The 14507-nt window shown below is 56.6% G+C and overlaps 1 protein-coding gene across 1 annotated transcript in view; it reads left to right on the forward strand.

Annotated features, from left to right (window-relative positions):
- UCK2 (uridine-cytidine kinase 2) overlaps nt 1–12660 on the forward strand; it is a 16999-nt gene extending 4339 nt beyond the window's left edge. The window contains exons 2-7 of the mRNA XM_084211499.1: nt 2594–2753; nt 3757–3853; nt 4689–4831; nt 9654–9751; nt 11591–11639; nt 12274–12660. Coding sequence (XP_084067625.1) covers nt 2594–2753; nt 3757–3853; nt 4689–4831; nt 9654–9751; nt 11591–11639; nt 12274–12413 — 687 coding nt within the window. The 3' untranslated portion in view covers nt 12414–12660. The remainder of the gene's footprint in view (nt 1–2593; nt 2754–3756; nt 3854–4688; nt 4832–9653; nt 9752–11590; nt 11640–12273) is intronic.
- Nucleotides 12661–14507: the final 1847 nt, after the last annotated feature.

A 14507-nucleotide genomic window follows, 5' to 3' on the forward strand; every position in this document is an offset into this window, starting at 1 on the left:
GTGTCCTCCTGCACTTAATGCAGGTGCAGTATGTGAGCAGTGCCTGGCCCACACCTGCAGGACCAAGGTGACAAGTGTCCCTCTTCCCAGAGCCAGGAGGTGACATCCCTGCTCACCCAGGCAGTGTGGTGTGCTGAGACTGAGCTCGGTCCTGAGAGCAGGATGTCCTTATGTTGTGCTTCTCCACCACTTCTGCCAGCTCTGCAGAGCCCACCAGGGAAAAGGGAAGGGTCCATTGTGTCTGCCAGGTTGCTTTTTCCAAGAGGCACCATCTGTCCCCGAGGCCTGGATGGCAAATGCAGCTGGGGTACAATCTGTTCCTTGTCTGGAACCTGGAGGGAGGATGTGTTCCTGTCTCCAGCTGCTTTGGGGTACTTTCTCCTTGGGCTTTTCTCACTATCAGGTGTCTCAAATTGTGAGGTATGGAGCTAGAGGGTGATTTTCAGAGCTGGGGCAGGCTCTTCTCCACCTTCCAGAATCCAAAGACCAGAGATTAGTGTGCACAAGGCAGAAGGAGGACTGGCACCATTTGTCTGATGCTCTCAAATGATTTTATTGTCAATACACATGCTGAGGTCCAAGGGGAGAGAGTGAATACAAATCCATGTGTTGCTTTCACTGATTCAAAGGAAAGGAGTCCTGCACTCTCCCCTGGGCTGGCAAAAGCAGGTTCTGGTGCAGATCCACATGGAACCTGTGGCTCTGGGGATCTGTCTGGATGGCTGTGCTGGAAGGCAGTTTATTCCTGATGGCAGAGAGCCTGGGAATTTTGGTGTCCTGGGCAGCTGTAGCCAAGGCTGAGCCCTGGTGCGCTGTGTCCTGTTGCTGCACGGGCAGGCAGTGCTGTCTGGGGGAGTGAGCAGCCAGGAAAGGTGGAAGAGAGGCACTGAACGCTCCCTGGTTTTGCAAAACCTCTGGGATACAGCTGGATAAACAGCAGGGCTGAGGCAGGCCAGAGAAGGGTTTGAGGAGTGGGAAAACAGAGGAAAGGGAGAGCAGGCTCTGGCTTTGTCTGCGTGTGTGCAAGGGCAAGTGACTGGCACGGACTTGCAGGGCTTTGTTCTGGGTGGGAGCAGCTTGCTGCAGGGCAGGGCTGCCAGCCTGCCTTGGGAAGCATGACCTGCCTGCTGGGAGAGGCAGGAGAAGAAGGTGGGATGCTCAGGAGACCCCATCCCTGACCCACAATCCAAACTGGTTCCCAGGGCCACCCGGACTGCCGTGGGTCAGCTGGAGCTGGTTCCCTCTGCAGCAGAGCTGTGAGTGAGCCTCTCCAGGCAGGCTGGGGGTGACTCACAGCCCGGTGACCACAGCCAAGGCAGGTCAGCCTGGCCTGGAGGGAAGAGATGGTCTCTGGAGACGGGAATGCTGTCAAATCTTCCAGCTTCTCAGGCAAACAGCCTTGCCCTCTGCCTGCCTGGGTGACCTCCTCTGCCAGGCATGCGTTCCCCTCCCTGCTCCCTCTCAGTGCTGCCTTCAGCTCTGCAGCTGGAGGTTGCCAGCCAGGTATGGAGCAGATAACTGAGCCATCCGGGAGGCAGGAGCGTGGAAAGGGCCCCTGGCAGGCTGGGGTAGGCAGGCTGGGGCAAGCACGCTGCTCTTTGCAAGGCACAGGGCTCAGCACAACCCTTGTGGTGACCAGGGCCGGAGCAGCTCAGCTGGGCACCTGCAGCCAGCGTGACTCCTTGAGTGGGAGCAGCTCCCTCTGGCACAAGAGCTGCTTTGCCCCGGGCGGTGGTGCCATGGGGCAGGAGCAGAGGCAGTGGCTCTCAGTGGCTGGGGCAGTGCTGGCTGCCAGGCAGCGATGCAGTCACCAGCAGTGCCTCCCACAGTGGCCAAGGACTGCCATGACTAAGGAGAAGGGACTGCAGCAGGCTCTGGGATTTGTCCCCCGAGCTGTGCTCTGGGTCCTGGCGCAGCGGTGGCCGTGCCCTGGTGCCAGCAGAGCCGGTGCCAGCCGCCCTGTCCCAGCCTGCTCCGTGTCCCCGTGCCAGCAGCCGGGGCCACGTGGCTCCTCAGCCGCTGACTCTGCAGTGCCCCGGCCTCCCGTGCCAACAGGCACCAGGATGTGCTGCCTCCTCCCAGCCCTGGCAGCCGTGGCACAGGTCCCTGATAAAGTCCCATGGGCTCTCCTCCTCATACCTTCCCATCCTGGGCTTTGTTTGCTCTCCCTCATGCTGTGCTGGGGTTTCTGGGATGGGGGAGAGCTGGGGGAGCCAAGACTGCTTTCTCAAGGAGAAAGTTTGCCACGAGAAGCTGCCTGGCAGGCTGGAGTGGCTGGGGCCCCATGGCATGTGGCTGAACCCAGGCAGGAGCCAACTGTTTTTCTGCTGCCACTTGTGCCCAGAATAGGAGCTGTGGGCAGGCTATAGGGGCGGAGGAGAGGGTGGCAGGCAGCAAAGTTGGTGCTGCTATCACGCTAAAGAGTACCATGGTGATGCCTCTGGAGCATTTCTCCCTCAGTGGCTTTGGGAAAACCACAGACTCTTGGCTGGAGGTGCAGCAAGCAGGCAGGGCTGTTACCTGGAGACGTCCTTTCTGTGCTGCTAAGATGTAACTTGCTGCTGATGTGCTTCCTTTGCTATTCCTTTCCCAGTCCTCAGTGTGCTCCAAGATTGTCCAGCTGCTGGGCCAGAACGAGGTGGATTATCGCCAGAAGCAGGTGGTGATCGTGAGCCAAGACAGCTTCTACAGGGTCCTCACCTCGGAGCAGAAATCCAAAGCACTCAAAGGCCAGTTCAATTTTGACCACCCAGGTGAGTGGAGAGCAGCACTGGGGCTCTGCCATGCACTGTGGGCACAGGGATGGAGTGAGACCCTCAGCTGCAGCAGCAGCAAAGAGCCTGCATGGACACTGGGGCTCTGAATCCTCAGGGGATGGCTTAGTTTACTTCCTGTGGAGTAGGGTGGCTGGGACCACCTCTGTGTCATCCCCCCCATCTCTCTTAGGAAGGAAATGGGGTGCAGTGTTTGGGATGTGAAAGAGCAGCTTATAAACCCTCAAACTCCTTAAGACCCTCCTCTTCCTGCAAAAACATCCCCCAGTTTGATCAGGGCTTTCATAGAATTGTAGAATCATTGAATAGTTTGGGTTACAGGGGACTTTAAAGGTCATCTTGGTCCAATATCCTTCACCTAGAGCAGGCAGCAAAGGAACAGATTGGTTTTTGGTGCAGCTGAGTCAGGCCCAGAGAGATCTGGCCTGGCAGAGTCCCTGGAGGCAGCAGCTCCATGACCCTCCTTCAAGGAGGGAACCAGCTGTGCAGCTGCTCTGCAAACCCTTCCACCGAGGGGCCCTGCCCTGTTACCACAACAGGGGCTCTTTGAACCGTCTCTGGGCTCGGTGGGGAAATTCCAGAGCTGTTGTCCCTTGGTCCCCACGAGGACAATGGCCAGAGGCAGCGAGCCCTGAGCAAACAGAGCCCTGTCTGTGTGGCAGCTCCATGCTGGAACACTGCTGCAGTCTCTCTCCGAGGGCTGGAGCCCTGGAGGAGATGCCTTCCTGTGCCTGGGCTGTCAGCAGTGCTGCACAAGGACGGTATTGATCTCTGCAGGCCACATCCCGGGCTGGTGCAGAGCCACAGAGCCCCGTGGCTCTGGCAGAGCTGGGCCTGGGAGGTGCAGGGCTTTCCTCCCAAGTCTGTGCGTCTGTCTGTCCCCAGCACGAGGTGCCAACGACTCTGGCTTGGGCAAAGCTCAGCATCTGGTGGGTGGGAGAGGTTGCAAAGCTGCCTCGGGTAACGTTTCCTCTCTCCTCAGATGCCTTTGACAACGAGCTGATCGTGAAAACGCTCAAAGAGATCACAGAAGGGAAGACGGTCCAGATTCCTGTCTATGACTTTGTCTCCCACTCCAGGTCTAACAGCTGCTCCTGCCTTGCTGTGCCTCTGCTAACGTCCTGTGGCAGCCCTGCCCTCCCCAAACTCCTCCCCTCTGCTTGGGTGCCTAACCTGCCAGCGCAAAGTTTCCATCCTAACTCCTCCAGCCCTGGGTTAGAGCATCCCAGGCAGCTAGAGGCACAGGCTGAGGGTCTGGAAAGTTGTGTAGCCATCCAGCAACATCCAGACATCAGTGCTGGGTGTTACAACCTCCCTTCTCTTCCCCCATCTACACCTCCTCTCCCCATAAACTCAGTGTTTGCAGCTTTAACAAGCACTCCAGCCTCAAACACCCTGGCAGTTCCAGGAAAGGAGGAAGACAACAATTCTTGCTCCTGTAACACTCTCCTTGCCTGTGTTCAGCTTGTTTTTGCATGCCCGTGTTGGTCGTGGACAGTGTGGCTCTGCTTTGTTTCCCACAAAAGCTCTGTGCTGTCAGGGAAGTGCTGCCTGCTCCCCAGGGATGCAGAGCTGGCCTTGCAGGTTCCCTTGCCTAGGCTTTCCTGGGCTTTCTGCCTTGGCACATAACCCTTGTGAGCAGCAGCTGGCCGAGGTAGGGGGAGAAGGGCTGGCGTGCTCCCTGCTTTGCCGTTTGTCCTTCCAGGAAGCGTACGTATGCCTTGGATTCCCTCCACGGCGGTGGGGTAGGTCTGCCCTCCCCTCTCCTCTCCTCTCCTGCCCCCCTGGTGCAGCAGGGGTGTCCCAGGGTCAGAGCAGTGCTTTAGGAGCACAGCTGTTTCCCCCCCACCTCTCTTTGTGTTGGCCATCCTCCCCCGGCAGCAGGGTTGGTTTGACTGTGCTTCCCCGTGCCAGGAAAGAGGAGACGGTGACGGTGTACCCTGCCGACGTGGTGCTCTTCGAGGGCATCCTGGCCTTCTACAGCCAGGAGGTGAGGGACCTGTTCCGCATGAAGCTCTTCGTGGACACGGACGCTGACACCCGGCTGTCCCGCAGAGGTGAGCAGGGACACCAGTGCCCCTGACTGCTCTGGGCACACGGGCAGGTGGCAGTGAGCAGGGACACCAGTGCCCCTGACTGCTCTGGGCACACAGGCGGGTGGCAGTGAGAGAAATGCCCCTGACTGCTCTGGGCACACGGGCAGGTGGCAGTGAGCAGGGACACCAGTGCCCCTGACTGCTCTGGGCACACAGGCGGGTGGCAGTGAGAGAAATGCCCCTGACTGCTCTGGGCACACAGGCAGGTGGCAGTGAGCAGGGACACCAGTGCCCCTGACTGCTCTGGGCACACAGGCAGGTGGCAGTGAGCAGGGACAGAAATGCCCCTAACTGCTCTGGGCAGCTGGGCACACAGGCTGGTGACAGTGAGAGAAATGCCCCTGACTGCTCTGGGCACACAGGCAGGTGACAGTGAGCAGGGACACCAGTGCCCCTGACTGCTCTGGGCACACAGGCAGGTGACAGTGAGCAGGGACACCAGTGCCCCTGACTGCTCTGGGCACACAGGCAGGTGGCAATGAGAGAAATGCCCCTAAGTGCTGTGGGCGCACAGGCAGGTGGCAGTGAACAGGGACAGAAATGCCCCTAACTGCCCTGGGCACACAGGCAGGTGGCAGTGAGCAGGGACAGAAATGCCCCTAACTGCCCTGGGCACACAGGCAGGTGGCAGTGAGCAGGGACAGAAATGCCCCTAACTGCTCTGGGCCCGCAGGCAGGTGGCAGTGAGCAAGGACAGAAATGCCCCCAAATGCTCTGGGCACACAGGCAGGTGGCAGTGAGAGAAATGCCCCCAAATGCTCTGGGCACACAGGCAGGTGGCAGTGAGAGAAATGCCCCCAAATGCTCTGGGCAGCTGGACACACAGGCAAGTGACAGTGAGCAGAGCAGAGCTGGCACAAAGCTGTGAAGAGCTGGGGAATTTTTTCCTGCCCAGTGCAGAGTGTCACTAGGGCAGCTCGTGGCTTGCTCTGTGTGTGTCTCTTGGGATCCAGCAGGGTTTTTGCTGCCTTGGCTGGGATTCCTCCTTTGATGAGTGCTGAGTGTGCCGTGTCCTCGCACGGCCCCGTGGCACCAGCCCAGTGCCAGCAGCTGCTGCCAGTCAGCAGATGCCAGCAGGGAAGGGTGCAGTGGGCAAGGCAGAGCATCTGGGCAGTTCAGTCAGAAGGCAGAGCCTGAGAGATCCACTCAGGACCTGGGCTGTGGGTGTGCTCTGAGGATGGATTTGGTGCACATGGGGAGTCTGGCTGTACGTTTGTGCAACCCAGTGTGGAGACTTTGTGTGGTACCTGGCATTGGGGTGATGGTTTGGGGACAAAGCCCTAGAAACCAGTGTCCCTCTCTGGGACTCCCAGGTCCTGCTGGCTTGGCTGTGGGGTGCCAGCTGATGTGGGGAGGGACACCCACGCTGCAGGGCCTGCACGACTTGAGATGTCCTTTGTTTCTAAGCAGCCTTGAGGGGTGGATCACTGATGCAGCACCTCCTGGGTGACCAAAAAACCATTTGGGGACTCTTGGGGCAAAATTCACTTCTGTCTGAACTATTGCTACCCCTGGCTGGCTCTGACAGGCTCCACAGGGTGCCTGGGGATGCAGAAGATGATGTAAGAGGAGCAGTCCCTCCCAGAGCTCTGCGCTGTGACGAGGGGAGCGCGTCTCAGCGCGTCAGTCTGGGACTGTGCGTGCATGGGACTGTTCCACTCTGCAGTGGAGCTGGTCTTGCCTGCCCTCCTGCTGTCAGACACATGCAGGGCCTCCTCAGCTGCTGGGATGTCATCAGCACTGATGAGCATCTCCTTTTTGCCAATCCCTCCCGACCCTGCCCACTGTTCTCGCATGACGCACCCAGGGAGGTGACAGCACAGTCAGTTGCAGGGAGATGTATTAGCAGGTCACAGGTATGCAGGGTCCCAAAATGTGAGCCCTAATCCCTTAAAATGCTGTGCAGGAACTCAGGGCCACACCCAGCCACAGGGTAGGACACTGTGGTGGTGCCAGTGACCCCAGCCAGCAGCTCAGCCCCACACAGCTCCCTGCTCAACCTCCCCTGGGGGGAGAGAGTCAGAAGGGTAAGAGTGAGAAAACTTGTGGGCTGAGGCAAAGGCAGTTTAACAAGTAAAGCAAAAGCCACAAGGCAAGCAAAAGGAGGAATTTGTCACCACTTCCCGTGGGCAGGCAGGTGTTCAGCCATCCCCAGGAAAGCAGGGCACCACGGTGTGTGGTGGTTATGTGGGAAGACAAATGCCATCACTTTGAATGTCTCCTCTCACCTTCCTCCTTCTTCCCCCAGCTTTATATCACCATGTGGGACATCCTTTGGGTCAGTCAGGGTCGGCTGTCCCAGCTGTGTCCCCTCCCCCACTGGTGGGCTGGGGTGAGGAGCAGCAAAGGCCTTGGATCTGTGTGAGCAGTGCTCAGCAATAACAAAAACATCCCTGTGTTATCTACACTGTTTTCAGCACACATCCAAAACACAGCCCCAGCCAGCCACTGTGAAGAAATTTAACTCTATCCCTGCCAAAACCAGCATATTCTCCTCCAAACCACTTAAATCATACTCAGGTCCCACAGTCTCCAGTCCATTCTCATTCCCCACCTTTGGTGTTTCACATAAATATCAATCCCCTATATTTTGGAACACCCCTGTAACAGAACTGAATTAATTTAGCTCCTGACTTTGGGCTCCATCTGTCCCAGTGGTCATTCAGGACAGGTGAAGGTGGTGTGTAGTGTGGAGTTCTGGGGTCACTGCTGTGCTCACACTGCTCTTGTGTGGCTTGTACTTCTCCCACCCCCCATCAATCACTTGCAAAGGGGCAGCTTTGCTGATGGAGGTGCTGCTGTCTCCTAGTTACTGCAGCTCATTGTTCTCCTGGTAGGAATCTGGCCATTTCCCTGCCATCAGCAGTTGGTAGGACCACTGCAGCATCAAATCTGTTTACTGTATGTCTGCCTGTCGTTTCTGGGAGAGGAGAGCCTGTGTGAGAGGTGCCAAAGGTATAATCATGTCCCTGGAACATAGCTGGAGGCAACTCATTGCAAAAGTTGGGATCTTGTGTTGTGATGTGGCCCTGAGTCATCTTTCTGTCCCAGAAGCCCTAAAGGGTTGCAGCAGTTGGGTTTTCAGCTGGGCAGCAGCAGGAGGTGAGGTTCCTGGAAGTGCAGCTGACAGCTCAGTTAATCAGTAGTGCTGTGGGTTCAGTGTGTGCAACTCACACCGTGCCCACCTCAGCACCTGTCCCCCAAGTTCTGCCAGCAGAGTGCAAGGGGCAAGGTCTGCCAGGCACCTCAGACAGGGATCCATGGGGCTCAGGGACCTCATTCTGGTTAAGCTCCCTCACTGCCCTGTCCTTGGCCAGTTTCCCTAGAAAAGAAACCAGTGTCACATGCACGTTTTGGGTCCAGCTTGAGTTTGGACCTGCTGGCTTCAGAGGGGTGCCAGTCTGTCCTTGGGATATTTGCCTGCCAGCAATCCTTCTGGACAGGGTGTGTGGTTTTACCTGGGCTGTTGGGACCTGCTGCTTTGGGGCCAGGTACAAGCAGCAGGTGTTTGGCTTGTGTTTGTGTGTGGGGTGATTATCCTGCTGTGCTGTGCCCTGGGAAGAGGAAGGAGAGCTTTTCCCTGTCAGGACCAGCCCCTGCCCAGCTCACAGGCCTCCTGCACCCCAACAAAAGGTGTGGGGCCTGGGAAACAAAAGCCTTGTATTTTCCCTGCCTCATTTTGTGTTGTTCAAGCTGGGGCTCAATCCTGCTCTCTGGAGAAGCTGCTCCTGGTTCCTGGAGCAGGCAGGGAGCTGGCACCCATCCTGCTGCCAGCCCTTTTCCCCCATCATTTCTCCCTGCAGGGCTGTGAAAGACTACACTGTGAAGCTGCTGGCCAAGGGCAAACAGAGCCATGGGGCCAGTGCCAGAGCAGCAGTGTCCTGGCCCTGAGAGCACACAGGCAGTGGCTGCCCAGCAGGTCAGGCAGGCTGGCAGGGCAGTGCTGTGCCTTGGCTCTGCCTGGGACACGAGGGAAGGCTCATTCCAAAGCCAGTGCCAGGCACTCACATGCTGGGGGAAAGCCAGCAGCCCCCTGGGGACAGCCAGGAGCTGTCTGCTCAGCCACGGGGCTGCTTTGGCTCTTCCCTGAGGATTGAATTCCTGCTGAACTGAGCCACTTCTCCACGCTGAAGTGGCTTCAGACTGGAGATGGCACTGGCCCAAACAGCTCATGCAAACAGGGTGAAAAGCCTGAGTGGCAGAACAAGCAGGAGGTCAGTTTGTTCTCCTGCCTTTGGGCTTCCTTCTGAGCTGACCTCCTCACCTCTGGTTCTCCTGCTGGCTGCAGACAGCACAAGGAGCCTGGCAGAGCTGTGCAGGTGGGTGAGTTTTACTCTCCCCACCTCTGCAGATTTGAGTTAAACTGTGCCTTAATGTGTGTGTGTGGCTGAACCGCACTGATTTTCTACTTTTTGGACACCTCTGCACTGGGATGACAGTGAATGCCCAGTCAGGCAGGACAGAGTGACAGGAGGGAGGCAAAGCCTCAGGCTGGGAGCACTCAGGACTGGGCTGGCACCGGTTTCAGCTGGAATGTGCATGCAGAGCTGAGAAGGGGGCCAAGAAAAGCCCTTGGCCAGGTCAGCCAGCCCTTGGCTCCCAGGAAAACTTGGAAGCAGGTTAAACGCATGGAGTTGGGCTGGGATGTGCTCAGACACATGGACAGCAGCTTGCAGGAACAGAGATCTCGGACAAAATACCCAAAGGCTGTACTTATTGAAGGAAAAAGGGGTGGAGAGAGTTGTGCCTCAGCTCCTGACTGTGCCTTCCACCTTCCCTTCAGTGCTCCGAGACATCAGTGAGCGAGGCAGGGACCTGGAGCAGATCCTGTCTCAGTACATCACCTTTGTCAAGCCTGCCTTCGAGGAGTTCTGCCTGCCGGTGAGTCAGGGGAATGACACCCATGAGAGTGCTGGAACAGGAGCACTTTGTGCCCAGAGGTCACATCAGCCCCCTGTGCCTTCCTCCCTCTCTGCAGGCTGTGATGGGGACTGTTTATACAGCCACTGCCTTGCTGGTGAGATCACCCTTCCCTTTGGGAAGGCAGCATGGCCAGAGGAATCCCTCCCTGGGCAAGGGCTGACGAACCACGGGGCAGCTCAGCCTGGCAGGGAGGATCCTTGGCTGTATTTAGCTGGGGAATGGGAGGTCTCTGCCCCCAGGCAGTGTTTGCTGTGTCTGCCTCCTCTTTTGGGCTGTGCTGCCTGCCCTTTTCACCCTGCAGTGCCTGCTGGCTTTGTGCTTGGGAGAGCAGGGAGGCTTTTCCCTTCTGTCTGTGCAGTGGGATGTGGCCTTGCAGATTGCATTTCCTGGCTGGTGAGTGGCCGGGGGACAAGGCCTGCCTGGAGAGAGGAAGCTTCTTTGGGAGCTGATAACAGAGGCAAGGCTGCCTGGCAGACTGGGACTGTGTGGGGGAATTTATTGCAGTCCTGCAGACTTGCAGGGAAATAGCATGTTAGCAGCATCAGCCATTGTACACCTTTCCTGGCTCCCGTGGAGAGAAACCTGTGCCCTGCTTCTCAAGGCTTTTCAAGCAGATGTGGTATCTGTGGATTATTTTTTTTCTGGAGGAAGTGAGCTAGCAGAGTCCTGAAACCTGGGAACTTCTGGCCAGCACCACAGGCAGGAATTAAACTGTGCCTCCCAACTTAGGAGCATCCCTATGCCTGTCTATCTGGTCAACTCTGCCCCTTACCTTAAGAGGGGCTGATTCTGTGCTACAAGATCTTTTCCTGGCTCTTGCACAGCTCTCTTTTTTCAGTCTCACTCAGCTGTGGCTCTGGGGACCAATTCCAAAGCCCAGAAAGGCTTTTCCTGAGAGGCAGGTCCAGCTTGCAAGGCTCCTCTTTCTGCAAATCCCCAGCAAGATAAATCCACAGTTTTTCAGAGCAGCAGATGCTGCATCAGGCTCTTCTGATGAAGAGTCTGTAGGAGAATGAAGTGTGAAACAAGGAGGGCACAGAACTGCCTTGTTTCTACCCACAGTTTTGCAATGGTCTGCTCCCACTTCCAACCTGGTGTTGGTTCAACTGCAGAGCAACTGCAGGCTCAGCACCCCCTGTTGCTGTTACTTGACTCCTAAAGCAGCTCTGAGCCAAGTGGTCCAGTACTGAAATGGTCCAGCATATCCTGGTGGTTTTTGATCTGTCTGGAAGCACTTGAAGGTGTCAGGTGACACCCATCACCCCAGCTGGCTTGGAGGGGCTTGGCTGTCAGCTGTAAAACTGCCACAAACGGGGAGGAGACTGAGACTGGCACCTGCAGGGGAAACTAGGTCAGGACTGGTGTCCTGAATCACACCTTTGCAAGTGGTGTGGTAGAGGATTCTCCCCCCTTCCCAGGCAGATCTGGTGGCTGTGCCCAGGCATGCCAGCTCATGCTCTTGGAGCAAGTCTGAAGTGGATTCAGGGGGAATGATGTTCCCAAGAGCATCAGCTGCTGGAGTCCTGTGATTATGAGGCTTCTTAATTGCAGGTTTTGTTCAGGGTGCCTCTTACTGGCTTCTGTATGAGCTCATGAAAATGGAGTCAGGGCACAAAGCATGGCCCTTGAAACACAGAGCAGAACACAAATAGGAGCATCCAAAATGTATTATCAGCAATGACATACCTCCCAGAGGGTCTGGGGAGGGCAAGGAGCTGCCCCAGGGAGCAGGGACAATGCCCCAGTCCGCTGTCTCTCCACTTTTTCCCTGTAACAAAGTGCTCTCTCTCCTCCCAGACCAAGAAATACGCTGATGTGATCATTCCCAGAGGAGCAGATAATGAAGGTAAGCAGCCAGGCCCTGCTGCTCTGCCCTGGCAACCAGCTTTGGGCTATTGCTGTTGCAGTGGAGTTAGGTTGGACCTGTCCCAGAGGGGACTCAGGCCACTGCTTGAGAGCAGCACTGCCAAGAGAGTGCTGCTACCACAGGTGTGCCCTGTTCCCTTTGCTCCTGCTTGGAGCATTATTGACTGGGAGTTTGTGTTCCTGTACTACCTCCAGGCCAACTCTTGGTTCATCCCACACAAAAGGCAATGTGCAGCTGGGTCAGCCAGGCTGGGGTCAGCCTGGGCATCCTGGCTGGGATCAGCCTGACTGTCCTGGGCTGTCCTGGCTGGATTCAGCCTGGGCATCCTGGCTTGGGTCAGCCTGGGCATCCTGGCTTGGTCAGCCTGGCTGTCCTGGCTTGGGTCAGCCTGAGTGTCCTGGCTGGGGTCAGCCAGACCAACCACCCTGGCTGGAATCAGGCTGACCATCCTGGCTGGATTCAGCCTATCCTGGCTTGAGGGGTAGAGGGATCAGGTCCCAGGCAGGAATTGGAGAGGACAGCAGTGGGAGGGACAGCAGGATCACAACCCTACCTTGGCTCTGCTTGATTTTTGCTGCCATCCTAACACCCTCTCTCCCCCTTTTGCTTGCAGTGGCCATAAACCTGATAGTGCAGCACATCCAGGACATTCTTAACGGAGGACTCAGCAAACGCCAGAGCAACGGGTACCTGAATGGCTACACTCCCCCGCGCCAGCGGCAGCCCTCAGAGTCCAGCAGCCGGCCCCACTGACCCGGGCAGAGCGCGAGGCCAGCACGGCCCCTCTGTACATACTGTCCACTCGTTCCCCCCTTATCTATTTAAGAAACCAGACGGAGATGAATGCCTTTAATTTTGTATGTTGGAGTTGCCCAACGAGAAGCAGCTGGTTGCTCGGGAGCCCGGACCACCCTCAGCTCCCGGCCTTGCTCAATAACTCCTCCAGCACGGAACCGGCTATAAACCTCTATAAATATAGAATTGCTCTATTTTTGCGTAAATGCAGAATAACGTAAAATTACTTGCTGTAAGGTATTTGCCAGGCTCGGTGTTGCTGGGAGGGACTGGGAAAAAGGGGGGTCCTTGGAGGTGTTGGTGTCAGGATCTTCACCTCAAACTCAGTAAGAAAGGAAGAACTGTGGTGGTGTCCATCCTGGGCAGCTTGAGTGTTACACCTGGGTTGGGTTTGTCTCTTCCTACCATTGCTGTTCAGGTGCAAGCAGCCTGGTTTTGGCTGGCAGGTGCTGCACAGTGCTCCTGGCAGCTGGGAGAATGATGGGGAATGATCTCCCCGTGTGTCTCTGCAGCTCCAAATCTCAGCCTTTCAACAGCAACCCATTCTGTGCCTGACACCCCTTCCCACCACAGGTGTGGGGCTGCTGCCACACCATCCAGTAAGGACCTGCTGGGTATGTGGCCATATAAACATGGCCTTTTTAGCAGGCTCAGTGCCTGGCTTGTGTGGGGGCAGCACATGGATACCTTCAGCCCCTCTGGAGCTTGGTGGCTGTGTCTGGTGGCACTGTTACTTGACCCTGGGCTGACCTGCCTGGAGGTTTGCAGGTCAGAGGTGTGTCTCATTCCTCACTCGGATGGGTTTTGTTCTTGTGTTGGGGATTCTGGGGTTTATGAGGTATGGCTAAGGGACAACCAGCCCTCTTCTAAAAGAAAGGGGCAATGGCTGATCAAAGGCAGCTGCTGAGCTGCCTTTCTGAAGGGCTCAGCAGTGGGTAGTGGTCCCTGGGGTGCCTTGCATCCCCATGTGGGACATCCACAGGTCCCACCTGGGCAGTGTGAAACTGGGTGCACAGCAGTGCTCTGCTCCCTGTTTGCAGAGCCTGTCTGTGTCCCTTTCAGTGTCCTGGGGGAGGACACTGTCCCTGCAGTCTGTGGTCCCAAGGGCTGCCCAGGCAGTGCCCTCCCTTGCCCAGGGTGAGAGTTAGTCTTGCCTAATCTGGTGGTGCTACAACAGCCATGTCCAGAGGGGCCTGGTGGGGTTGTACTGCAGATTTAGGGATGCCTGGAGAATCTCCCTGCAAGATGGGGCAGTGTTTGGCCAGCGCTGCTAAGACTGACTTGCCCTACCAAACCCAAAATTTCACAGGCGTCCCACAAGGCTTGGAGCAGAGACCCTTAGCCTTGTTCCCTCGTGGTTCTTTCAGTCTTTCCAGAGCATTGGTTTTGGTCTGTGGTTAAGAGTTTCATGGACCATGCTCCATTGCTCTCCAGCCTGATGTGAGCGGGGACAAGCTTTGATCCTGGAGAGAACAACAAAGGAAACACCTTCCCCCAGTGACTGCTGCTGGGGCACACTCGTTCCTTCTTGCTCTGTGACCAGGCAGCATTTTATCCCTCTCCCTGTGTGCCAGCACTCCTCCAGGCACATCAGCTTTGCCATGACCAAGGGCTGATTCTGTGTAGGTAAGAGGGACCAAAGCTCTGCAGAACTGGCGAGGCTTCTCAGGGCTCATGCAGAAGACAAGATGAAATACTGGCCTCCTCTCCCCAGTGAATAAAGACAGAATAAATGGATGCTGGTGTTGTCTCCTGTTTGGTGCTGCATGGTGCTGATTGCAGTCCCAGCATAGAAGCAGGCTTGGCCAACCTTGTCTTAGTTCTGCAAGTCCAAGCCAGACCTGGAGCAAAGCTGCTGGCACAGATCAGTCCCTTGGTGAAGAAGGAGGCAGCAGCTCTGGCTTTTGGCTGGTTCCCCCCACTGTAAGGCCCCAAAAAACTCACCTGACAAGGCTTTTAAAAGGGCTGGTGGTTGTTGATGTGTTCTGCTTTAGATGCACAGGAGAAATACTGACACGGTACTCCCAAGAGGTCAAAACAAGCAAAAAGACC

Source organism: Fringilla coelebs (assembly GCF_963513975.1).
Source record: "Fringilla coelebs genome assembly, chromosome: 9".
Classification (NCBI taxonomy): Eukaryota; Metazoa; Chordata; class Aves; order Passeriformes; family Fringillidae; genus Fringilla; species Fringilla coelebs.